The sequence below is a fragment of the Dromiciops gliroides genome, chromosome 1, assembly GCF_019393635.1.
Source record: "Dromiciops gliroides isolate mDroGli1 chromosome 1, mDroGli1.pri, whole genome shotgun sequence".
Classification (NCBI taxonomy): Eukaryota; Metazoa; Chordata; class Mammalia; order Microbiotheria; family Microbiotheriidae; genus Dromiciops; species Dromiciops gliroides.
Genome location: NC_057861.1, coordinates 631,988,753 through 632,013,731, shown reverse-complemented (window position 1 = coordinate 632,013,731; position 24,979 = coordinate 631,988,753). Strand labels below are relative to the sequence as shown.

The following is a 24,979-nucleotide window of genomic DNA, read 5'->3' as shown; positions in this document are numbered from 1 at the left end:
GAGACCAGGAATATTGTTACTGATTATCTTCCTGGATACTGTGGCCTGTGAATAACTGGGCCCCTCTATAGCTACTCACCCCTTTGGGGGGTTTATGGTAGAACAGGAAATGGGCAAGAGTTATTCATGAGGGGCAGGCATGGATGGGTTCTGGTTTACATGATTGGAAGGAATACCCACAATGTCAAGATCACATATCCATTGAGGTATGTCATACCCGCTGCTCCTGTGGTGTCTGGCTGCTTTGCCCTCTGTTGGCATGGATGGTGGGAAGTTAATGGCACTCCCATTCACCTGCCCCTGGGAGCTAGGCAGAGGTCCTGTTATGGTTTGCCATGGATGATATTAGCATCAAATAAAGGACGGATCAAAGGGGAGAGAGAATGGAGGCAGAAGGACTTTCAGGCCAAGGCAGCTGTCCCACTCTGTTGATATCTCCTTTCTCCAGGTGCTGATCAGGAATGGTTTGGTGCCCATTGTGTCGCTGGAATGTGTTTCCTGCAAAGCACAGTCAGTGTATGAAGTGAGCAAGAGTTCCTATGTCTACCTGGAGGGGACCTGCCACAACTGCAGTAGTGGCTCTAAGCGAGGGGTAAGGAGCCAGGGACACACCTGGGATGAGAACGGGGCCACACAAGGGCAGGACATGAGACCATTGGTTAAGGTTTCTTCCCACCTACAGGAGTCTGAATCTACATGTTTCTTTGTGACTGTGTATACGTAACTGTCTCTTGTGTGTATAACTGTCTTAGTCTCTCTGTCTCTCCCTGTCTGTCTGTCTGTCTATATATACATATACATATATATGTCTATATGTACATATATATGTCTATATATACATATATATACATATACATACATATATATACACACACACACATACACACATACATATATACACATGATTTTTTGTCTCACCTGGCAGCGATGGGCAGCCCAGACATTCAGCAACAAATCCCTAGTACTGGATGAGTCGACAACATCGACAGGCAGCTCAGGCATGCGGCTGGTACTGAGGCGAGGCGTGCTCCGCGATGGAGAGGGCTACACCTTCACCCTGACTGTGTTGGGCTGCTCCGGGGAGGAGGAAGGTTTTGCTTCCATTGACCTGTTCCCCAATCGCCCTCCTATTGGGGGCTCTTGCCGCCTCTTCCCCCATGAGGCCATCAGGGCTCTCACCACCAAGGTTCACTTTGAGTGCACAGGTGAGAGCATTCCTTGTCCCCTGAGCCACCAGCAATAATCACACTCAGGCTCCTCAAAAGTGTCCACTCCACAGAACATCACACCTTTTCATTTGTTGAACTCATGTAGTCAGGACAACAGGCCTGTTTTCCAAAGGGATATACTGAGGCCCAGAGAGGTCAAGCAATTTGTCCAAGATCACACACTGAATCAGGGCAGTGGGTAAAGGAGAAAGGCTGGGGAGAGAGCCCAGGAATTGATTCTCAAGTCACAAAGGACCACCTCTGATTCATTCATTCAGCAAACATGAAGTATCTACCACAAAGAGAACACTACCAGATCTTGGGGGTGTGGGGGAGGGGCATTGTCAATGCAAAGCTCAAGTAAGGTGAGGCCCCTGCCCTAGGTGGACTGTATTGTTGAAAGGGGGAGGTGGGTGAGGACACACTACAAACACCAGTTTCTGTGATCCCAATAAGTACGTTAGACCTCTATAAGCACAGTAAACTTTTAGGGACAAGGTTGATACTGAAAGAGAGAAGAGGGGGCAGATAGATGGCACAGTAGATAAAGCACTGGCCCTGGATTCAGGAGGACCTGAGTTCAAATCCGGCCTCAGACACTTGACACTTACTAGCTGTGTGACCCTGGGCAAGTCACTTAACCCCAATTGCCTCACATGAGAGAGAGAGGAGTCGAGATTTAAAGGCAGGGAACAGGAGGAGCAGCCTTTCTGTCTCATAGTGGAGCCATCTCAGAGCCATAACTACAGCAGGACCACTGGGGTTTTGCTCCAAGATGTTGACCCCCCCCAGGGGTTATACTTCCTCCTTGAAGCCGTCCTACAACCCCAGCCCAGAGGGGCCTCATCATCCCCCAGGGCCCACCTGCCACTGTCATGATTCCCCACAAAGAGTGAACTATCTTCTGTCTCCTCCCCTTCAGCTGAATTTGCCACAAAATTAAAGATCCCGGAGGTTAAAGCCAAAAAATCCCCAAACATTGGAGTTGGTAACTAGGAGGTCACTGGTGACTTTTGAGATCAGTTTCAATAGAGAGGTTCCCAAATTCCTGCTTATGGCTTTGATCCATTTCTACCTGTCCCCTTCCCACTCCATCAACTTCCCAGGGTTGTCGGGAGGATCAAATGAGATAGTATTTGTAAAGTGCTTAGCGCAGTGCCTAGCACACAGTAGATCCTTAAGAAGCATTTATCCCTGCCTTATTTTCCTTCCTTCCACCTGGCTCCCATCACTGCTCTTCACCTAGGGTGCTGATTCTTTTTTTTTTTTTTTTTTTTTTTGGTGAGGCAGTTGGGGTTAAGTGACTTGCCCAGGGTCACACAGCTAGTAAGTGTGTAAAGTGTCTGAGGCCGGATTTGAACTCAGGTCCTCCTGAATCCAGGGCTGGTGCTCTATCCACTGCGCCACCTAGCTGCCCCTAGGGTGCTGATTCTTGTCATGGTGTGTCCGTGGAAGGGTGTGGAGGAGGGTGGGCCAGGGTGAGGGAGAACAAGGTAGGATGGTCAGAAGTTGCTGGTTCTGGGGGGACAGTGCTGAGCTGTGGTTCTTGCAGGCTGGCGGGACACAGAGGATGAGGATGCCCCATTGGTGTATTCCTTGCTTCTTCGGCGCTGCCATCAAGGCTACTGTGAAGAATTCTGCATCTACAAAGGCAGTCTCTCTGCCTATGGAGCTGTGTTGCCCCCTGGCTTTAAGACCCACTTCACTGTGGACCTCTCTATAGTGGTGCAGGACCAGTTAGGTGCTGCCGTGGTAGCCCTGAACAGGTAAGGGGGCGAAGGGGCGTTCTGAACCTTGGGGCACCAGCCTACCCAAGATTGTCTTGTCATCCAGTCAGTCAGTCAGTCATTATCCATTTATTAAGCACCTACTATATGCCAGCCACTGTGCTAGGTAATCTGAGGGCCCCTGGTCGGCCAAGCCCTGGGCTAGGCCCCCAGGGAGTTGGCAGGGTTATAGGAAGGGTTGGGATAGATGACAGAAAGGATCACCGGGGAAAACTTGATCATTCTTGGGCAGCAGTTTGATTCAGTGGAAGGTTGCTGGATTTGACACCAGAGCATCTGTATTTGAATCCTGGCTCTGCCCCTTCCTACTTGTGTGAACTTAACTACTTACCTCCTCTTGACCTTGGTTTCATGATCTTTATTTGTTTGTTGGTGTTTTTTTTTGTTTTTTGCTGGGCGATGAGGGTTAAGTGACTTACCCAGGGTCACACAGCTAGTTAAGTGTCAAGTGTCTGAGGCTGGATTTGAACTCAGGTCCTCCTGAATCCAAGGACAGTGCTTTATCCACTGCGCCACCTAGCTGCCCCCAGTTTCATGATCTTTAAAATGAAAGAGTTGAGAATGGGGAGGGTCCAAAGGCTCTGCTGGGGGTGTTCATTTCTGAGCCCAGCATCTGCTCTTGGGCAGTCACTGCCACCAAGGCCTTACCCTCACCCTCATCCTCACCTGGTTCTCCCCTTCCAGGTCACTGCCTATTACCTTGCCTGAGCCTCCTGCTGGCTTCCACTGTCTTACCCACTGGCTGTACAGCTTGACGGAGACAGTCCTTCCGGGGTTGGTGAAACAGGCCGACCCCCAGCACGTCATCGAGTACTCCTTGGCCCTCATCACCGTCCTCAATGAGGTCAGTGCCATCTCTGCCCCTAGCCCAGATGGGGAAACCAAGGGAGGAGGTGAGAGACTGGGCAGCCCCATGGCAGTTGATCAGCATTGTGGTTGAAGTTTAAGACATCAGTGCTGAGGTACTTAGACTGATTTCATAAAGGACGCCTCTCAGTGGCCTTCTCTATTCCCTGACCACCAACCACTGAAGATCAGTCGATCAACAAACATTTATTAGTCCCTGTGCTAGGTGCTGGGCATGCAAAGTTGGAAATGAAAAAGCCCCAGCCCTCTGTCAGTGGATCAGAGGCTGTTGTTTTTAAAGACCATTAGTTACTCAAGGGAATTGGAGATGTATGTGAGATGTGTACAGACCCCAAGGTTTCTCCGTGCTGTTATGAAGCACCCATTTCCTCCATTCCCATCAGTATGAACAGGTGACATCTTCAGAGGAAGAGGCTAGCTACGAGAGGAACCTGCGTGTGCTGATGCGCAAAAACATTACCGAGATCCTCGTCTCCCTTCGTGTCAACACTGTGGATGATATTCAGCAGATTTCAGCCGCCCTGGCCCAGTGCACGGTAAACTGAGGCACCCTACTCCCTCTCCATACATCCCTGTTTCCTCCATAGCAGCTCAGACCCATCCTGCAGGATGCCCTAGGGAAAGTGATCGGGGGCTACGTATGTTTCTCCTACAGGTTGGGTGGCTGAGAGAGAGCTGATGGTGCTTTTCATTAGTGTTTTCTTTCATCAAATTAAATCACTGCCTCTTGGTTCTCTGGTTATTTTAACTTACCTGAGTGTCAGGGTACCTTACCTGAATGTTGGGGTTATGCAGGTTGTCAGAAAGAACAAGGGAAATGGGGGCAGTTAGGTGGCAGAGTGGATAAAGCACCAGTCCTGGATTCAAGAGGACCTGAGTTCAAATCTGGCCTCAGACACTTGACACTTACTAGCTGTGTGACCCTGGGCAAGTCACTTAACCCTCATTGCCTCACCAAAAAAACAAAACAAAACAAAACAAGGGAAATGGTGATGAGCAGATGAGCCCCGCCATAGGAGAGGAGGGAAGGCAAAGGTGAGAAAGGGATAGGAGGTGGGGAACAATGAAGAGACAGTGGTTCACAATGTTAGGAAGCCAAGAGTGAGGGATGTGCAGAGTGAGGGAGATGAATAAATGTGAAGGGTTGGGACTGATGGTGAAGCAGGGAGGGGCATAGACCCTCAGATGTCCTCTTTGGGGAAGAAAACAACGGCCCCTGTCTGCTCGTGGGTGGGAGAACGAGAGGAGGGGAAGCCGATGGCACTAGGCTCTCTCCCTTCAGGTGGCAAGTAAGGAGTTTGTATGCTATTCCTGCCTGAAAAAAACTCTGAGCAAGCTGGAGAACATGATGGCCATCCTGCAGAACGAGACCACGCAAGGCACAGTGACCCCGACGGCCATTGCCGACAACATCCTCAACATCACTGGTCAGCCAGGAGGGAAGCCCAGGAATCTAGCAGAGGGAATGGGTGGTGGCGAAGTCCAGGGAGAGGGCTGGAAAAGGAAACGGGGATGAGAGAGTGGCCCTTTTTTCTAGTCAGGGGCTCCCCTATCAGATGAAGGGCTTCCTGGGGGCAGCTAGGTGGTGCAGTGGATAAAGCACTGGCCCTGGATTCAGGAGGACCTGAGTTCAAATTTGACCTCAGACACTTGACACTTACTAGCTGTGTGACCCTGGGCAAGTCACTTAACCCTCAGTGCCACCCCCCCAAAAAAGATGAAGGGCTTCCATAGTCAGTGGCCATGTCTCCCACTTGCTATGTGTCCTGCTGAAGGTCCAGCTGAGTGCTTTGCATGCTGGGGCTCATGCTATGGGGCTGGCACTAACTGCCTCACTTTTTTTATCTTCTTCAGGTGACCTCATTCACCTGGTGAACTCAGATAGCCAGGTCCTAGAGCCTACAGAGCTCTGCAGCAAACCCCTCACTCTTCTAGTGGCCTCCCAGGCTTATAACCTTTCATCTGACCTGATGCGAATCCTCATGAAGTCACGAGTGCTGAATGAGGAACCGCTGACCTTGGCAGGGGAAGAGATTGTGGCTCGGGGCAAACGCTCAGACCCCTTCAGCCTGCTATGTTATGAGAATGCCTCCGATTGCCAATTTTCCATCCCGCCTGCTTTCAACAGCACCTTCTCTGACCTCACTGATGTCATCCAGCTCATCTTCCTTGTCGACTCCAACCCCTTCCCCTTTGGCTACATCAATAACTATACAGTTTCCACTAAGGTGGCTTCCATGGCCTTCCAGACGCAGGCTGGGGCCCAAATCCCCATAGAGCAGCTGGGCTCCGAGAAGGCCATTACCGTCAAGGTATCTAACAACACCAGTGGAGGCGGTGGGGACCGAGTCCTCTCCTCCAGCACCGCCATCGTCCAGCCTCGAACGTCTGTCAGTGTCATCATTGCCCCAGAAAACCACAACCCTGAGGCCGGCCTGCACTTCCAGCTTACCTACACTGTACTCAATGGTGGGTATAGTGAGCTCAGCATCCTCAGGGGCCCCGTGCTCCCATTCAGAGAAAGTAAGGGCCCCTGCCTGTAGAGGGGAGGGGAAGGCAGGTCCTCAGGGCAGTGGTGCGTTTCTCTTGTGGTTTTAGCTTTTGTTGTCCTTTATGACTGATTTTACATCCCTTGCATTGTTTCCTCCTTTCAGCAGCTCTAGAATAGTTATCAAATGAGACAGTGTAAACTTTATAAATCAGTCAATCAACAAGATTTATTAAACACCTACTCTGTGCCAGGCACCACTAAGAATATAGATACAAAGAATGAAACAATCATTCCTTCTTGCCAGGAACATATGTCCTAATGGGAAACTACAACATACTGAAGGATATATTGAATAATTTTTTTTTTTTGGTGAGGCAATTGGGGTAAAGTGACTTGCCCAAGGTCACATAGCTAGTAAGTGCCAAGTATCTCAGGCAGGATTTGAATTCAAGTCCTCCTGAATCCAGGGCTGGTACTTTATCTACTGTGCCACCTAGTTGCCCCTATATATTGAATAAATATTAAAAGAAAACATCTGAAGTGGTCAGATACAAGGTGGTTAGGGAGAGCGGAACTTACCACTCGATGGTGATCAGAAACAGTTTCATGCAGAAAGCCATTCCAGAGCCATCTTGAAAGAGAAGAGGTATTCTATGAGGCAGAGGTGAGGAAGAATTTCCAGGCACAAGCAACAGCCAATGAAAGGAATAGATCCCAGAGCTGGATTTCCATGAATGACGAAACCTAGTTGGGCTAAAGTGTAGAGTGAGGAAAGAAGAGAGATGTCCAGTGGGGCATAGAGAGGGTGGGGCTTGAAAAGCCATACAGAAGAGGTGATATCCTAGAGGGAGTTGCTGGAGTTTATTAAGTAGGGGATTGACACGGTCAGAACTATGCTGAAAGAAAACCATGGCTGCTACCTCTGATAGGTGAAATCTCCATTTTACACAGGTGCACATGGAAGTGCAGAGAGGTCAGATGACCCATCCAAGACTGAGTCATTGATTCACAAATTCATTTATTACAACCACTTGGCCTAGATCAAGATTACAGATCTAAGCTCTCCTAATTCAGTCTAGTAGTTCACTGGTTTGTTGTTGCTGTTGTTTTTAACACCACCATAAAAAAACCCAAAACACAACAAAACCCACTATGTTTCTGGAATGTGGCAAAGAGGTATATTTCTTTCGTCCCTGAAATAGGCAGCATGGCACAGTAGATCATGCACTAGACTCAGAAATTGGACAGACCTGGGCTCAGGGGCTGTATGAGCAAGTTACGTTTTCTTATCTCTGAAATGAAGATAATAACCACACCCTACCACATAGAGTTGTTGTAAGGATCAAATGAGATAATGTACATAAAATGTTTCTTAAAATTCTATACAATTGAGGGGCAGCTAGGTGGTACAGTAGATGAAGCACCAGCCCTGGATTCAGGAGGACCTGAGTTCAAATGTAGCCTGAGACCCTTGATATTTACTAGCTGTGTGACCCTGGGCAAATTACTTAAACCTCATTGCCCTGAAGGAAAAAAAAATTCTATACAATTATGAAATGTGATTAATAGAACAATTGATTCTCTTTAATATAAAGTAATATGTATATCCATTAGAAATTTTTAAAAATAATGTTTCTTCAACTTTGAAAAGGAAAGAGACCTACATACTCCTTTTATCCCTCTGAGCCTGGTCCCAGTTTTTTCCTAGCTTGGTCCAGGTATCCCAGTGTGATGTTTAAAATCTAAATTGTGGTCGCCTTAAATTAGAAGCTTCAATACCAGTCTTTGGGCATTAAACATTTATTAAAGCATACAAGTATTAACATGGAGTTCAGAAAGTTAAGAAAAGGTCTATCTAGCCTAGAGTTCCAGCCTGGTTGGGTTCTTCCTCAAGTCCTCCTCCATGAGCCTACTTTAATCAGGAACTCTCCAGCAAGCTGATTGTGGAAGCTTTTTATAGGTCTGGAACAGAGGCGGTCCTTACACCCTGCTTCAAGCTGATTGGTTGGCATCATCCAAATCCATGGTTCTGAAGGTGTTCTCAAGTTGAGTTCACAGTCTAGCTTCTGAGAACAGTGCCTTCTTAAGGGATAGCCAGGTGTGATTACAATCCAGTTAACTTGAAGTAGGCTAATCAGCAGTCAATCACTCTCACTTGATTCAATCAGTCTAGATTAATCTCCAGGTGGGTCTTTGAGTATCTGCTAAATCCCATTATTTCATCACACCAGGAATCATCAGGAAAGCAAAAGGAAAAAAAAAGGCAGCTAGGTGGTACAGTAGATACAGCCCTGGGCCTGGAGTCAGGAAGACCTTAATTTGGATCCTGCCTCAGACACTTAATCAGCTCTGTGACCCTGGGAAAGTCACATAACCTCTATGTACCTCAATTCCTTCAGCTGCAAAATTGGAATGATAATAGCACCTACTTCTCAGGCTTGTTGTGAGAATGAAATGAGATCATATATGTAAATCACTTAGCATAATGCCTGGTACACAGTAGGGGTTTAATAAATGCTTGTTGTGTTGGGATTTTTTTAAAGCAGGTGTTGGGGGGAGGATACTTTAGATCATTCACAGTGTTTCCTATGAAAGGCCCACTGTCTGAATTCCATATACCTTCCACCTTCTCTATAAACACATGCCCACGCTCACTCTCTCAAATGTAGGCTTAGGGGGCAGCTAGGTGGCGCAATGGATAAAGCACCGGCCCTGGATTCAGGAGTACCTGAGTTCAAATCCGGCCTCAGACACTTGACACTTACTAGCAGTGTGACCCTGGGCAAGTCACTTAACCCCCATTGCCCTGCAAAAAAACAAAACAAAACAAAACAAAAAACAAAAACACCATAGCCTTAGTGCAAAGAAGTCACCCCAGCTGCAGATCATACTGGCTCATGCGATGTTCTTGGCCCCGTGTACTGGAGGTACCAGGATCTGCCAGAGCCATGCCTCCCACAGGCCAGAGCTTTGCTAGGGTGGCTCAGCCAATGCAAAGTTAACTTTTGTCCCTGTGCCATGTCCCAGAGCGATACCTGTCGGAGGAGCCCGAGCCCTTCCTGGCTGTCTATCTACACTCCGCCCCACAGCCCAATGAGTATAACTGCTCTGCCAGTAAGAAGATTGGATTGAAGGCATTGACTGGAGATGACCACAGACCTTACACCTTCTTCATCTCTCCAGGGTAAGTACTTGCTTTCTGCAAGGGGGAGGGGTGGGTGGGAAATGTGGTATGGAGGAAAATGGGGAGGAAGAGGAAAAGAAATCATAACACTTTCATGTTCAGTACACTGGCCTACATTTTCCAAGGCTGAGAAAAAATGTCATCCCCTTTTGACAGAAGAGAAAGTGAAGAAGGGACTCAGCCCTAACAGAGATAGTTTGGGGCTAGAATTCAGTTTCCTGATTCCTGGTCAAGTTCTTTTGTCCTCCCGACCCCCAAAGCAGAGTCCAAGTGACTTCCTCTAGTCGATGGATTTCCATCCTAGACTGATTGTTTTACAAAACAAGTTTGAAAACTTGTTTTTAAAAATATTTTATAACTATTTCAACATAATTGGTTTCCTTTGGAATCCTATATGTTTATTTTATTATATGCATTTAAAAATAATATCCTTAGACAAATTATTCTGCAAAGTTTTGTGCACTTCTGAGAATGACACTTTCTGAGGAGTCCATAGGCTTCACCAGGTCCCCAGAGGGGACCATGACACACAAAAAAGTTAAGGTCCCCATGCTCTAATCATATCAGAAGTAATGAAATTCTAGGGCTAGAGGTGGCAGTAGAAGAGGTATGTGAGCTCTGATCCAGGACACCTTTCCCAGGGCCCTTGAGCTGTGACCCTTTTCCTGTTTCTGCCCTCTAGGACGGACAACACAACAAGTTACTACCTGAATATGACCAGCCATTTTCGTTGGTCCGAGGTGGAAGTGACGGTGGGTCTTTACACGTCACTTTGCCAGTACTTCAGTGAGAAGGAGATGATTTGGAAGACAGAGGGCATTGTGCCCCTGGAAGAGACCTCCCCCAACCAGGCTGTCTGTCTCACACGCCACCTCACAGCCTTTGGCGCCAGCCTCTTTGTACCATCCAGCTCTATCAAATTCATCTTCCCCGTGAGTTATTTCCACTCCTTTGGGGTCTTTTGTACTTGGGGCAAATAAAGGGAGTTGGAGTGGGGTGGGAGTATGGGCTTTGTGGAAATGAACTCCCTTTGGTCAACCCCAAGCTGGGATGTCAACAGTGGATAAGAAATGGCAAGTGGGAGGATAGGGTTGGGAAGAGACTGGGGACTTGGATTTGATTCACTTCTAAAAACATTGGTTACCTATACTACGTACAAGTAATTGTGCTAGGGGCTGGGGATGCAAGGACAAAATCAAAACAGTCTCTGCCCTCAAGGGGCTTCCATTCTGCTGGGGGAGTTATGATCACTATATGGGGGAGGGGAAAGGGAAGAGAATACAATTTGCATAAGCATATGTGCCAAGCATTTGTGAGCAGCCATCTTTGCAAATATTATCTCATTGGATCCTTACAACAACCCTTGCAGATAGGTAATGTTGTCATCCCCCTTTCATAGTTGAGGGAAAATAAGTAGATACAATATTACCCCCCAAAGTCAATATAAAGTAGATACAAAGTATTTTCAAGGAGAAAAGAGCACTCACCACTGGGAAGCAGAAGGAAGCAATGAATCAATGAGTAAGGGAGTTAAAAAGCCTTTTTTCTGCATTTATGTGCCAGGCTCTGGTGCTTGACGCTGGAATCAGGAAAAATAATCCCTGCCCTATAAAACTCAATGACTGGGGGCAGCTAGGTGGCGCAGTGGATAAAGCACCGGCCCTGGATTCAGGAGTACCTAAATTCAAATCTGGCCTCAAACACTTACCAGCTGTGTGACCCTGGGCAAGTCACTTAACCCCCATTGCCCTGCAAAAAAATTTTTTTTTAAATTTTAAAAAAGCAAAAACAAAACTCAATGATGACCAAGCAGCCCAGAGATTTAGGGGATCCTTGCTTAAAGAAATTCCCATAAGAAAGGCTTAACAAGAGGATTACTACTTTTTGAAAAATGTTCTCTGCCTGACAAAGGGATTCACTGCAAGGTGTCTTTTAAAAACTATCTCTAGGGGCAGCTGGGTGGTGCAGTGGATGGAGCACTGGCCCTGGAGTCAGGAGTACCTGAGTTCAGGTCCGGCCTCAGACACTTAACACTTACTAGCTGTGTGACCCTGGGCAAGTCACTTAACCCCAATTGCCTCACTAAAAAAACAAAAAAACCCAAAAAACCTATCTCTAAGTCCATTTAAAATGGGAGTCTTTGGGGCGGCTAGGTGGCACAGTGAATGGCCCTGAACTCAGGAGGACCTGAGCTCAATCAAATCTGACTTCAGACACTTACTAGCTATGTGACCCTGGGCAAGATACTTAACCCTGATTGCCTCCAAAATAAAGTAAAATAGAAACCCCCTTTTTTTTTTTTGTTTTTGTTTTTGTGGGGCAATAGGGGTTACATGACTTGCCCAGGGTCACACAGCTAGTAAGTGTCAAGTGTCTGAGGTCAGATTTGAACTCATGTCCTCCTGAATCTAGGGCCGGTGCTTATCCACTGGGCCACCTAGCTGCCCCAAAACCCCTTTATTTTTTAAGGGGAAGGGGGGCTATAAGAAGAGGCAAAGAAACTAGTGTGGCTGGAAAGTAATTAAGAGGGGTGGAGACTGCTTGGGGGATGAGGGTCCTGAGCAGGTATGGTAGGCATGAGGGAGCCAGTGACAGCCTTGGGCCTGACAATCTTTCTCTCGGCACAGAAACCAGCTCCAGGCATCAACTATATTGTGCTCCTGACTTGCGCTGTGTGCCTGGCCACCTATGCAGTGACAGCTTTGATTGTCCACAAGCTGGACCTGATGGACGTCAGCCGAGTGAGCATCATCCCCTTCTGTGGGAAGAACGGTCGCTTCAAGTATGAGATACTTGTGAAGACTGGCTGGGGCCAGGGCTCAGGTGAAAGCAGGCAGAGACAGCTGTACTGGTGGCAAGGGGCCGGGAGGGGGCGGGCAGGGCAAATGTGTGTGTGTGGGAGGGAGGTGCTATGGGCAGGGTTAGCCTGGCCTTGGAGCCTAGCTTAAATCCTGGAGAAGAGCAGAAATTGGCAGGGGCGGGGTGCACAGAGTGCTGGGCCTGGAGTCAGAAAGACCTGAGTTCAAATGTGGCCTCAGATACTTACTAGCTGTGTGACCATGGGCAAGTCACTTAATCCCAATTGCCTTAAACTTCCGGAGCCATCGCCAGTCGTCCTGATATCTATTTTGCCACTGGACCCAGGATGGCTCTGGAGGAGAGAGTGAGGTTGCTGACCTTGCACATCCTTCCCTCACTTAAATCCAATTCACTGCAAGTCATGATATGACCCTGATGCCATAGTCCTCTTTGAGAATGAAGGACAAACAGCAATTTACCATGCCTGCTGACCACCTTCTCACCTTTATTAGACCACCTTGGCCTTACCACTCCCCAGGAGCTGAGATCTTGAAGACAAGATCAGAATCTGAGAGTTGGAGGAGACTTGACGGCCATCCATCCCATTGTCCTCCCACTTGAACAGGAATCCCTGACAGATGGTCTTCCAACTTTTGATTAAAGACCTCTATTAATAAACAATTCAGACTCCCCTCAGGTGGCCCATCCTACTTTCAGACAGCCCTAATTGTTAGACAATCTCTCCTTATTTTAAGCTGAAATCTACCTCTAAGTAACTTCTACCCATTGGTTCTAGTTCTGTCCTCTGGGGCCAAGTAGAATCAGACGAGTCCCTCATCCCACAAATGACAGCTCTTTAGATATTTGAAGATAGCAATCCTGGGCCCCCTAAGTCCTCTCTAGGCAAAACAACTCTAATTCCCCCCAACTGATCCATATAGGGCAAGACCCTGAGTCCCCTCCCCCTTCTGTTTGCCCATCTGAACATAATCCAGTTTGTCAAGATCCATCTTAGAATGTGGCTTCTAGGGTTTCCAAGGTGACCAAAGCAGAGTCAAATACTGTGGGACTCTCCCTGCCCTTCTTGCAATGCTAAATTTCTATTAAGCCTGCCTGAGATTGAATTCATTTTTTTTTTTTACTGATATTCAATTCATTGAATTTGCAGTCTGCTGAAGTCCTGAGGTCTTTTTTGAATGACCTGATTGCTTAGGTCTGCCTTCCTTATTTTGAGTTTGCGTGACTGAATTTTTTTATGCCATGTGTAAGATGTTCCTCTTACACTGCATCTTATTTGTTTTAGCCCACAATTCCAAACTTAGTTTTAGCCTGTTGAGATCATTTTCGATCTTGATTCCATCATTCAATCTGATAGCTAGGATCATAGGTTCTGGACCTTAGGAAACCATCTAGTCCAATCCCTTCATTTTTACAGAGGGAGAAACTGAGGCCCAGAGAGAGGAGGTGACTTGCTTGGGTGACACAGGGAATAAGTAGTGGAGCCAGGATTCAAACCCAGGTCTTTATCCAATTCTCAGTTTAGTTGCCTTTCCTCTAGATCTCAGCAGCCTCATAGACTTTGTGTCATCCATCAGTTCAATAAGCACATTATCTTCATACAAGTCACTGATAAAAATGTTGACAGGCCACACTTATGGCACTTCATGAGAGATCTTTGTTCAGGATAAAAGTAGTTCCCCAATTCCTGCAATTTGGGTCAAGTTGTTCAGGGGTTTATATAACTCAGCTGCATCTTCTTGCCCACATCTTCCTGCCTTCTCCACAAGGATATTTAAGATAACAAGACTCTTTACTGGGGGCAGCTAGGTGGCACAGTGGATGAAACACCAGCCCTGGATTCAGGAGGACCTGAGTTCAAATCCGGCCTCAGACACTTGACACTTACTAGCTATGTGACCCTGGGCAAGTCACTTAACCCTCATTGCCTGGCCAAAAAAAAAACCAAACAAACAAACAAAAAAGACTCCTTACTGGAATAAATCCAGGTAAACAATACTAATATCTGTGACCTTCCCCTGATGCACCAATTTAGTAACCCTGGCACGAGGTCAGAGACCCCAGGGACCACAAGCTTTCTCTGGCAAGGGAGATATGCTTCACCACTGCTGCATCGAGAGGCAGCCTGATGGCAGTAGATGGGATGCTGGGTTTCGGGTCAAATGACCATGATTCAAATCTCAATCCTGATGCTTCAGTTTCCTCATCTATAAAAGTGGGGTTGGATAGGTGACCTGGAAGGTCCTTTCCAGCTCATCATTGATGGTCCAGTGAGCCAGTGCATTGATCAGAGATTTTTCATTGATGTTTATTTAATGTTGCATTTGTATGACATTCTCCCCATCCTCTTCTCTTCGCTCTGCATCAGTTCATACAAGTTTGAATTCTTCATATTTATTATTTCTCATGGCAAAATTATATCCATTACATAAATATACATGTTGTTCAGCTATTCCCCATGTGATGAGCCCCTTTCCTTCCCGTTCTTAGCTGCTACCAAAAATGCTGTTTTCAATATTTAGGCATATGTGGGACTTTTGCTCTGTTTTTGACCTCTGTGTAACTTGTCCTTGAAGGTTCTGCCATCATCTTCCTCTGGACCATAGGTGTCGAATGATGCATAGATTTTCAGACATGGTTACTGGATTGCTTCTTTTCTTTTCTTGACTGTACATATTTGTAACTAGCAAAAGTTCCATTAGGAAGTGGAAATTAACAGAGAAAAAATAACATCATGTTGCCTCATAGTGGTCACTCCTCCCATTTCGTAGTGCCCATAAACCATGCCTTTAATAGTACATTCAAGAATTTTCCTGGGAATTGACATCAAGTTTACAATACTAGAATTTAAAGAACCCATAATCTTCCTTTTGAAAAGAGGTATAGGGGCAGCTAGGTGGCACAGTGGATAAAGCACTGGCCCTGGATTCAGGAGGACCTGAGTTCAAATCTGACCTCAGACACTTAACACTTACTAGCTATGTGACTCTGGACGAGTCACTTAACCTTCATTGCCCCACAAAAAGGAAAGAAAAAGAAGAAAAAGGAAAAAAAAAGAAAAGAGGCATAAAGATTGCTTGTCTCTTGTCCCATAGCGCCCCACGCATTCTCCACAGTTTCTCCAGGATCACAGGCAGCAGTCACATTACCTTGTTCTTCCAGTGCCCTGAGATGACTTCATCTCCTGTTACTCTCTTACCATCACTTTACCTTTCTTGAACTTTACTTCTTTGTTACCCCTCTATCCTTTCCAGTCTGAGGATCAGAAGCAAAATAGGAGTAACATAGTTCTGGCTCCACTCCATCATTCTTTCTTGTCTCATTCGCCCCAAGCATCCATCAAAACCCTCCCTCTTGTTCCTCAGAGACCTTAAAACACCTTTTTATTACCATTTGGCTATCCTGCCCCACCCTTTTTATCTGATCATGTAGGTGGCATTGTGGGAATAGTACCTACTATTGCCTATCATGGCATAGGAATGTTGGACTGGGAATATGGAAAACATAAATTTGAATCCTGGTTCAGACCCTTACTAGCTGTGTGGCCCTGGCCAACTTTAACCTCAGAGCCTTGGCTTTATCCAATGGAGTTAACTAGCATTTATCAAGTGTCTACTATGTGCCAAACATCATCTGGAAAATGGGAGTGATAATAGCATTTACTTCACAGGGGTGTTGTGAGGATCAAATGAGATTATGTATGTAAAGCACTTTGTAAACCTCAAAGTACTACATAAATGTTATTGTTATTATTATTTTATTATTTTTCTTTTTTTTTTTTTTGTGAGGCAATTGGGGTTAAGTGACTTGCCCAGGGTCACACAGCTAGTGAGTGTTAAGTGTCTGGGGCCGGATTTGAACTCAGGTACTCCTGACTCCAGGGCCGGTACTCTATCCACTGCGCCATCTAGCTGCCCCTATTTTATTATTTTTAATGTTCCTTTCAAATGAGATATAGAAGGGAATATCTCATTTGAAAGGAACATTAAAAATAATAAAATAATAATAACATCATCTCCAAATCTCAATGATACCTGTGATATTATAATTCATTTTTTTCCACAAAGATCTCGTTTGCTTTGTTAACCATATTCTGGGCTTTGGTGTATAGAAATCGAAGCTCATAAATACTATTCCTGCCCCTCCACCTGTTTCCTGTCTCCTACCGGACAGTTCCAAAGCTCCTCCTATTCCCCAGACTGATGGCTTTCACTGTGCCTTGGCAAAAACCCTCTCCCTAGCCTCTCTATGCTAAAGTCTCTCTACCTTCCCTCCCTCCCTCTCTAGGCACAACAGCCCATGTGGGTATCACCCTCTATGGGGCAGATGGCCGAAGTGGACACCGGCACCTGGATGGAGAGAGTGCTTTCCATCGAAACAGTCTGGACATCTTCCAGATTGCCACACAGCGCAGCCTTGGAAGTGTGTGGAAGATCCGAGTGTGGCATGACAACAAAGGTGCAGAGAGAGGGCTTGGGCAGTCGAGACCTCCCTTCCTCTGCCTACTGTGAGCCTGTTTCTTCCTCTAAGCCATGGCCCAAACCTCTCCAGCTTCCTGTCTTCTCTCCCTAGGGCTCAGCCCAGCCTGGTTCCTGCAGCACATTATTGTCCGGGATCTCCAGACTGGCCGAAGTGCCTTCTTCTTGGTGAATGATTGGTTGTCAGTGGAGACTGAGGACAATGGGGGCCTGGTAGAGAAAGAGGTCCTAGCAGCAAGTAAGCCTTCATCAGCCTCTAGATCCTTTCTTTAAACCTTTTCCCCAACTCCCCTTCCCTTGATTTTAGCCCCATGCCTTCCACGATTTTTCACTTTTCATATTCTTGGTTCCATCCAAGAAAGGAATTCCCGTGCTTGTATATGTCTCTGTCTGTCCATGTGACAGTAAGCATGGGGGGTAATCATGTTTGTAGGTATGTGAGACTGAGGAGCATAGATTTAAAGCTGGAAGGAACTTTAGAGGGCAGCACTGAGCCCAGTCCCCTCATTTTATAAATGAGAAAACTGAGACACAAGGGTTAAGTGACTTGCCCAGGGTCACACAGCAAATAAGTGCCTGAATTGGATTTTGAACCTGGATCTTCCTGTTCAACTCCATGTTCAGCACCCTATCCACTGTTCCACAGTGTATGTTATATGTGAAGGGACAACTAAGTGTGTATGGGAATGAATGTGTTCATCTCCCTTCTGACCTTGGTGCCTTTCCTTTCCCCTTCTCTCTGTGCTCCCCAAGGCGATGCCACCCTGCGCAGGTTCCCACGGCTGCTGACAGCAGAACTACAGAGAGGCTTCTTTGAGAAGCACATCTGGCTCTCATTGTGGGACCGCCCCCCACGAAGCCGCTTCACTCGGGTCCAGCGCGCCACTTGCTGTGCCCTCCTCATCTGCCTCTTCCTGGGAGCCAATGCTGTGTGGTATGGAGTTGTGGGAGATGTCAATCATAGGTGGGTGCTTCTCCCTACCCCCGCCCCCAGCCATCCTATATAGTAATATCTGATCTCCTACCTCATCCCAATGATATCCTCTAAAGTGAAGTGGCCAAGGTTCATGGCATCAGGTCCATTCATCTACCAAACACACACCCCTTCAGGGGGTCTCTTGTGGTAGTACCTGGCCCCCCTCACTATCAGATTTCTTTTCTTTCAGTTGGCTCTAAACCTCTCTGGCTCCTGCCATATTTTTCTGTTAACTTTCTCTTTTAATTTTTTATTTATTTTAAATTTAAATGTAAAATGAGAAAAGAAAAAAAAGAACATTTCCATTTGCATTGTAGATCATGAGAGGATTCAATATAAAACAATAAATTTCCATTTCACAAAAACTTATGTACTAAATCCTAAACATTGTTTTCGAAGCAACCCAGTTTTTCTGTGCATCCTTTAAGGTCTTCTTTTGTTCTCTGCTGTGTGCTTTTATTTTATTTTATTTCATTTCTCCCTCCCTCCTTACTCCCTTGCCCTAGAGAAGGCTACAACTAAATGCAAATATATATATATACATAGCTATAAACATTTACAAATATATACATATATACATATACATCTATGTAAGACCATATTATACATATTTCCATTTCTCATCTCTTTCTCAGGAAGTGGATAGTATCTTCCTTCATAGGTCCGAGTCTTTCCATGTTTTTCTAAGTCAACCAGCTCATTATTTCCTAAATTGCATCCATAGTATTCCATCATAGTCATATTCTATCTGAGACATTGTCTGTGAAAATTTCTTCCAATTTTCTGCTTTCCTTCTAATCCCAGCTACCTTGGTTTTATTTTTACAAGAAAATTTAAACTTTAAATAATTGAAATTATCTCTTTCATACTTCAATATTGCCCTTGCCTTATAATATAGTTTAAGGTCTGGTACTACTGAATCTCTTTCCTTTATATTTTTTCCCTTAATTTCTTTGAAATTCATGACCCTTTTTTTTTTTTTAGTATGGCAGTTGGGGTTAAGTGACTTGCCCAGGGTCACACAGCTAGTAAGTGTCTGATGTCTGAGGCCGGATTTGAACTCAGGTACTCCTGAATCCAGGGCCGGTGCTCTATCCACTGCGCCATCTAGCTGCCCCAAATTCATGACCTTTTGTTCTTCCAAATAAGTTTTTATTATTTTTTCTAACTCAGTAAAATAGTTTTTAGTAATTTAATTAGGGTGGCATTGAATAATTAGATTAGTTAAGTAAAATTGTCATTTTTTTATTATATTGGCTCTACCTACCCATGAGCAATGAATATTTCTCCAATTATTTAAATCTGACCCTATTCGTATAAAGAGTGTTTTAGCTATTACCTTTTTCTCTATGACAAAGTGATCTAAGTCCCCTCAGAATGGGGCCTGGAGTCAAGAAGACCCGAGTTCAAATTTTGGCCTCAGACACTTACTTACTGGCTGTATGACCTTGGGCAAGTCATTTAATCTCTATCTGCCTCAGTTTCTTCAACGGTAAAAGGAGAATAAAAATAACACCCCTAGAGTTGTTGTGAAATAACATGTATAAAAACCTTAAAATAGTACCCAGTACATAGCAGGCCCTTAATAAATACTTGTTTCCTTACTTCCCTGCAGCAATGTACCCATGTCCAGCCTCATCCCATTAAGTGTGGACACAGTGGCTGTTGGCCTGGTATCCAGTGTGATTGTCTACCCCCTTTACCTTGTTATCCTGTTTCTCTTCCGAATGTCCCGGAGCAAGGTAAGGATGGAACCAGTGGCATGGTGGACATGGGACATAGGGACCAGGACCTACAGCAACAGGAGGGAGTGGTGGTTATTTAAACATCCTTTTGTGGGTAGGGAGTAGATTTGGGGGTCAATCTTGTATTGTCTCTGGGGTTTGCTTCCAAAGTTCATTCAGTCCTCTGCCCCACTCCAACTCACGAGGTTATAGATTAGTCCTGCTCTGACCTCCAGGTGATCTCCAGGGAAAGGAAAAAAGCAGCTGCACCAGTCAGTCAGTCAGTTAGTAAACATTTATTAAACACCTACTATGTGCCAGGCTCTTTGCAAAGTGCATCAGGCTGAGTGCCATTCTTCCTACAGGTATCAGTAAGCCCTGACCGAAGCCCTGGGGGGCAGCAGGTGCTGGACATTGATAACTACTTGGAGACATCAGTTCTGGACAGCTCCTTCCTCACTTTGTCTGGGCTCCGTGCTGAGGTGATGGGGACTGGGTATAGACTTTGCTTGTGACCTGCCTCCTTGTTATATGGAGCCTGGAGGCAGCTAGGTGTTGCAGTGCATAAAGCACCAGCCTTGGATTCAGGAGGACCTGAGTTCAAATCTGGCCTCAGACACTTGACACTTACTAGTTGTGTGACCTTGGGCAAGTCACTTAGCCCTCATTTGCCCCACAAAAACAAAACAAAACAACCAAAAAAAATCACAAAAAGAAAAAGCTCTATCTCACTATTGATTGGAGAGATTCAGGTCAAAACAATTCTGGGTACTACCTCATTCATACCTATTGGATTAGATAATAGGACAATGGAGGAAAATGACAAATGTTGTGGGGGATATGGGGAAAATGAGACATTAATACACTCTTGGTGAAGTTGTAAACTGATTCAAACATTCTGTAGAGCAATTTGGAACTATGGCCAAGGGGCTATAAAAATATGCATACTCTTGGGCAGCTAGGTGGTGCAGTAGATAGAGCACCAGCCCTGGATTCAGGAGTACCTGAGTTCAAATCCGGACTCAGACACTTAACACTTACTAGCTGTGTGACCCTGGGCAAGTCACTTAACCCCAACTGCCTCATCAAAAAAAAATGCATACTCTTGTTATAAGGAGCCTGGCATGGCTCTTTAGTAGCCTAGAGGCCATGTGGTCTCAGAGACCCCCAAATCACAGAAACACAGAATGTCCAAGTTGGATGGAATGTTGGGAGCTGTCCAACCCAACCCATTCCCCAAGTCTGTAGACTTTGGTTCAAGTATCTGCCTTGGGCACTTTCTAGTCCTGTGACAGTGAATGAGTCTCCTATGACCTCTCAGTGCTTCAGTGCCCTTGTTTGAATGATACTCATACCATGCCTGCCTTGCAGAGTTGTTATGAAGAAAGCATTTTGTAAATCTTTTGTTGCCATATATTATTATTGTGAGTACTAGCACTTGATGCTGAGGCTCCCTGATTTGGTCCCAGTGACCCTGAGGTGGGGAGCTCTTAACCTTTTGTGTGTCCTGGACCCCTCAGGTAGTCTGGTAAAGCCTATTGACCCCCTTCTCAGATGAATGTTTCTAAATGCATAAAGTAAAATACATGGGGTTGCAAAGGAAACCAATTACCTGGAAATATAGTTATTAAAAAAATAAAGTTCATGGATCCCTAAGATACTGACAAAGACTGTGACTCTCCCTGACCGGATCTCATCTCTGAGATGCTCTGTATTCTTCTCCACAGACATTTTCTGGACAAACTAAGACAGATTTGTTTCTGGACGATTCTAAAAGGTGGGTTCCTCTAGAGCAAAATCACATTGAATTCAGGCAGATATGTACATATGTTCAGGAATTACATGTCATATATAGATGGCTGCCTGAATTTCATATATGTTTTCCCCAATATACCATGGTCCCGTGGTCTTTGCTCCAGAGGACATGGCTTGTGTCACCTGCATGGGTTTCTCTGGGTACGGTCGGGCAGGTGAGTGTTTGTCAGGACATGTTTGACATGTTCCTCTGCGTGGGGGGTGCTTGCTTCTTGCAGCCTGATGCACTGGCGGTCCAGTGATGGCACACTTAGCTGGCCAGACCTTCTCAGTGACCCTTCCATTATGGGGAACACCCTTCAGAGGCTGGTACGGGCCCGGACTGGGAACATTCAGGCCCTGGAGGGCGTGGAAGAAGATGGTCTCTCCCTGGGAGGCCCCCCTTCCCAGACCAAGTACTTCTCCACCTCAGGTGAGTAAGTATGCCTTAGTTTGGGATGAAGGAAAACACAGAATTTTTTGTGATCATAATACCCCCTCTATTCTGATGAGAAACCAAGGCAGCAGTGCAGAAAACTTAGGAGAGAGAGTGTTTCCTATTCCAGCTTTCCCTGGAAAGGGAGTATTTCTAAGTTGGGCAACCTTCAGTCTTTCCAGCTATGTCCCTGAGCAGTTCTGAGCCATTTGAGAAAAGCAATTGCTCATCTTTGGCGGGGTCAGGGGAGGACTGGGAGGGTGTGAGTGATGGGCAGGGTCATAGGTGTTGGACTGATTCTGACTCATGCCTGATACTCTTCTGCTGATTCTGCTTCCTCTAGATGAAGACCTGATCCGACAGATACTTGCCGAGAGGGCCAGCAGCATTGCCCCTGCTAGAGATGCCCACCTGGAAACTGATCTCCTCACTGGCCTGTGAGTGAAGTGGAAGCAGGATGTTGTTGTGGCAGGGAGGAGCGCGACCTTCCTGGGGTCCAACTTTGGTGGGGCGGGGCAGGGCCATCTGTCTGGCATAATGAGAAAGCGCTCTACATCTGATTCTATTGACCATTTCCCAGCTCCTTTCTCCAGGCAGTGATTTGGGAAGGCAGTCAATCTTGCCATTGTTAGTCTAATAAGAAAATGGACTCATGTGTGGGCAATGATCCAAAGGCTAGGATTTGTACAAAGAACTGCCACCTCACCAGCAGATTCCTAACTCGTTCACTGGTCAGGTTATTGCTTATAAGTACAAGAACCCTGGATCTCCAAAAATCGTGTGTGTGTGTGTGTGTGTGTGTGTGTGTGTGTGTGTGTGTGTGTGTGTGTGTGTGTGTGTGTGTGTAGGGTTGGGGGTGGGGGAGAATAAGCAGCCTGAGGAGGGGACTGAGAATTCTTTGGTTGGCAGGACAAACCAGCATTCCAATCTTGCCAGGAGAGGTCACATTTTATATATCTCACTTCTATTTTCTCTCTCTCTCTGCTCAGAGCATAAGCTCCTAGCCAGCAGGGATAGTTTCATTCTTTGGACTTGCATCCCCCTCTGCCTTGCCCAGTGCCTGGCACATAGTGCAGGTTCTTAATAAATACTTGTGGTTGACTGATTGGGTCCCCGAGGGAGAAAGGCCCGTCCTCTGGCTAACTGAGGCCTGGATCATGCAGATGAGTGAAGACCACAGAGCCCCAGCTTGAAAGTAACATCCCCAAGCCTTGTTATGAGGCTGTCATCAAGACCACTTCTCTAGGATTTGTTGATACCAGGGTCTTTTGGGTAACTCAGTAACTGGCCTTCTGAGTTGAATTCATGGGCCTAGCCACTTGGTACTGAATCCCATGCCTCAGCAAGGATTCTTGCAGGGTCCTCAGGTCCTTAGGAGGCTTCTGTAATGAACATCATTATAGTGAGGTCTCTGTGTCAGCATCATGGAGGCTTTCTGTGGTGCCACCTTTTCCTGAAAAAGGAAATTTCCTCATTTCACAGGTGGGAAGAGTAAAACACAAAAAGACTTAATTACCCAACCAAGGTCTGAACTGGGATTAGAGCCCACCCCCATCTTCCAGTCTAGGGACTTGCTGGCTCTGAAAACATCTGCTCTTGAAGTAATTTCTTTGAGAGAGGAAAAGAATTGGTTACTTCCTCTCCCATCCATCTGATCTCATCACTCCTTCCTGCCCCTCTCCCCCACCAATAGTGGTTCATTCTCCTTGCACTAAGGTGGGCTCACAGCCTGAACCCTTTCCCCAGGTCTGGTTCTCTGGGGGCAAAAACAGAGACACTCATGCTACAGAGGCTGAATGAGAAGGGACTGCCCCCCGTGGGCTCCACACAGGAACTGGTCCCGTCAGCAAAGATCACCAGAGAAGGTAGGACTCCCAGCGCACCCTCCCTTTGGTTGTCTCTTCCTATTCCCCTTTCCCTGCCCTGTGTGTTCTGACTGGGCTCCACCTTGTCCCCTGCAGGGCTGGCTGAGGGTCTGCGGAAACGGCTGCTTCCTCCGTGGTGTGCCCCCCTCGCCCATGGGCTCAGCCTCCTGCTCGTGCTGGTGGCCGTGGGCATCTCGGGCTGGATTGGCACTGACTTCACCTCCAGCGTCGGTGTCATGTGGCTCATCTCGGGCATCTTTAGCTTCCTGTCCTCATTCCTGGTCTGGGAACCTCTCAAGGTGAATCGTGTCTCCCTTCCCCATTCTCTGTCTCTGTGTCTCTGTGTGTGTGTCTCTCTCTCTGTCTCTCTCTCTCTCTGTGTTTCTCTCTCTCCTGCCTCTCTTTACCTGGCTGCTTCTCGATTCTTCTCCCTCCCACCTCTGCCTTTCTCTTCACAACCACCCCTTTCCCCTTCCTTCTGTCCATCTCCAGTGACACCCACCCACAATCCAACATGCCCATTCACACATGGAGGGTCAGGTGTCTGACCACCCTTCTCTACCAGCTACCCTGCCCTGCTATGCCCCTACTGCTGGAGCCTGGGATGAAGCAGGAGCCTGACCTGGTCCTCACTTGTGCCCCCAGGTCCTGCTGGAAGCCCTCTACTTCTCTCTAGTGGCAAAGCGACTCCATCCAGAGGAGGACGACACGCTAGTGGAGTGTCCGGCTGTGGAGCCCGTGTGTGAGCGGATCCCCCGAGTACGGCCCCCCCAGGGCTTTGCCCTCTTTCAGGCCAAGGAGGAGGCTCGTAAAGTCAAGCTCTTGCACAGGATGCTCAAGGTGACCTTGGGCTTGGCCAGATCATCTCATTAGACCTATCCTTGTCCCCGCATCTTCCACTGCCGGCAGGGCTGGGCCTCAGAGTAGGGAGAAGAGAGGCCGGGGGCGCCTGCTCCTTATGAAGACAGCCATAGGACCCTGGCACTTCTGGCTGCCTCCGGGACCTCTCCATCGCACGGCCCAGCCCAAACTCAACATGTCAAACTAACGCCATCCTCCTGCCTACCAGCCCGCTCCTCCTCCAGACTTCCCTGTTTCTATTAATGGCCCCAACATCTTCCCCATCACCTAGGCTCAAATGAAACACGAGTGTCATCTTCAACTCCTCCCTCTCCCTCACCACCCACATCCAATCAGTTGCCAAGTCTCCTTCTTCCTTTGCAATATTTGTCACATCCTTCCCTTCCTTTCCATTCCCACGGTCCCATCCCCCACCTTGGATCAGGGACCATATTACATCATTCCAGGGCTATTACAGTAGTCTCCTAACCAGCTTCCTGGATCAAAATCTT

The 24,979-nt window shown here is 46.7% G+C and overlaps 1 protein-coding gene across 1 annotated transcript in view; it reads left to right on the top strand.

The window, feature by feature from the left end:
- PKD1 (polycystin 1, transient receptor potential channel interacting) overlaps positions 1-24,979 on the top strand; it is a 119,790-nt gene that overhangs the window by 85,510 nt on the left and 9,301 nt on the right. The window contains exons 17-37 of the mRNA XM_043993391.1: positions 449-592; positions 926-1,205; positions 2,761-2,974; positions 3,680-3,839; positions 4,246-4,398; positions 5,145-5,289; positions 5,717-6,331; positions 9,381-9,537; positions 10,220-10,469; positions 12,165-12,360; positions 16,642-16,812; positions 16,927-17,070; positions 17,586-17,796; positions 19,424-19,550; positions 19,898-20,014; positions 21,260-21,309; positions 21,566-21,759; positions 22,106-22,199; positions 23,509-23,627; positions 23,724-23,926; positions 24,273-24,467. Of these exons, the coding sequence (XP_043849326.1) occupies positions 449-592; positions 926-1,205; positions 2,761-2,974; positions 3,680-3,839; positions 4,246-4,398; positions 5,145-5,289; positions 5,717-6,331; positions 9,381-9,537; positions 10,220-10,469; positions 12,165-12,360; positions 16,642-16,812; positions 16,927-17,070; positions 17,586-17,796; positions 19,424-19,550; positions 19,898-20,014; positions 21,260-21,309; positions 21,566-21,759; positions 22,106-22,199; positions 23,509-23,627; positions 23,724-23,926; positions 24,273-24,467 (3,939 nt within the window). The remainder of the gene's footprint in view (positions 1-448; positions 593-925; positions 1,206-2,760; positions 2,975-3,679; positions 3,840-4,245; positions 4,399-5,144; positions 5,290-5,716; positions 6,332-9,380; positions 9,538-10,219; positions 10,470-12,164; positions 12,361-16,641; positions 16,813-16,926; positions 17,071-17,585; positions 17,797-19,423; positions 19,551-19,897; positions 20,015-21,259; positions 21,310-21,565; positions 21,760-22,105; positions 22,200-23,508; positions 23,628-23,723; positions 23,927-24,272; positions 24,468-24,979) is intronic.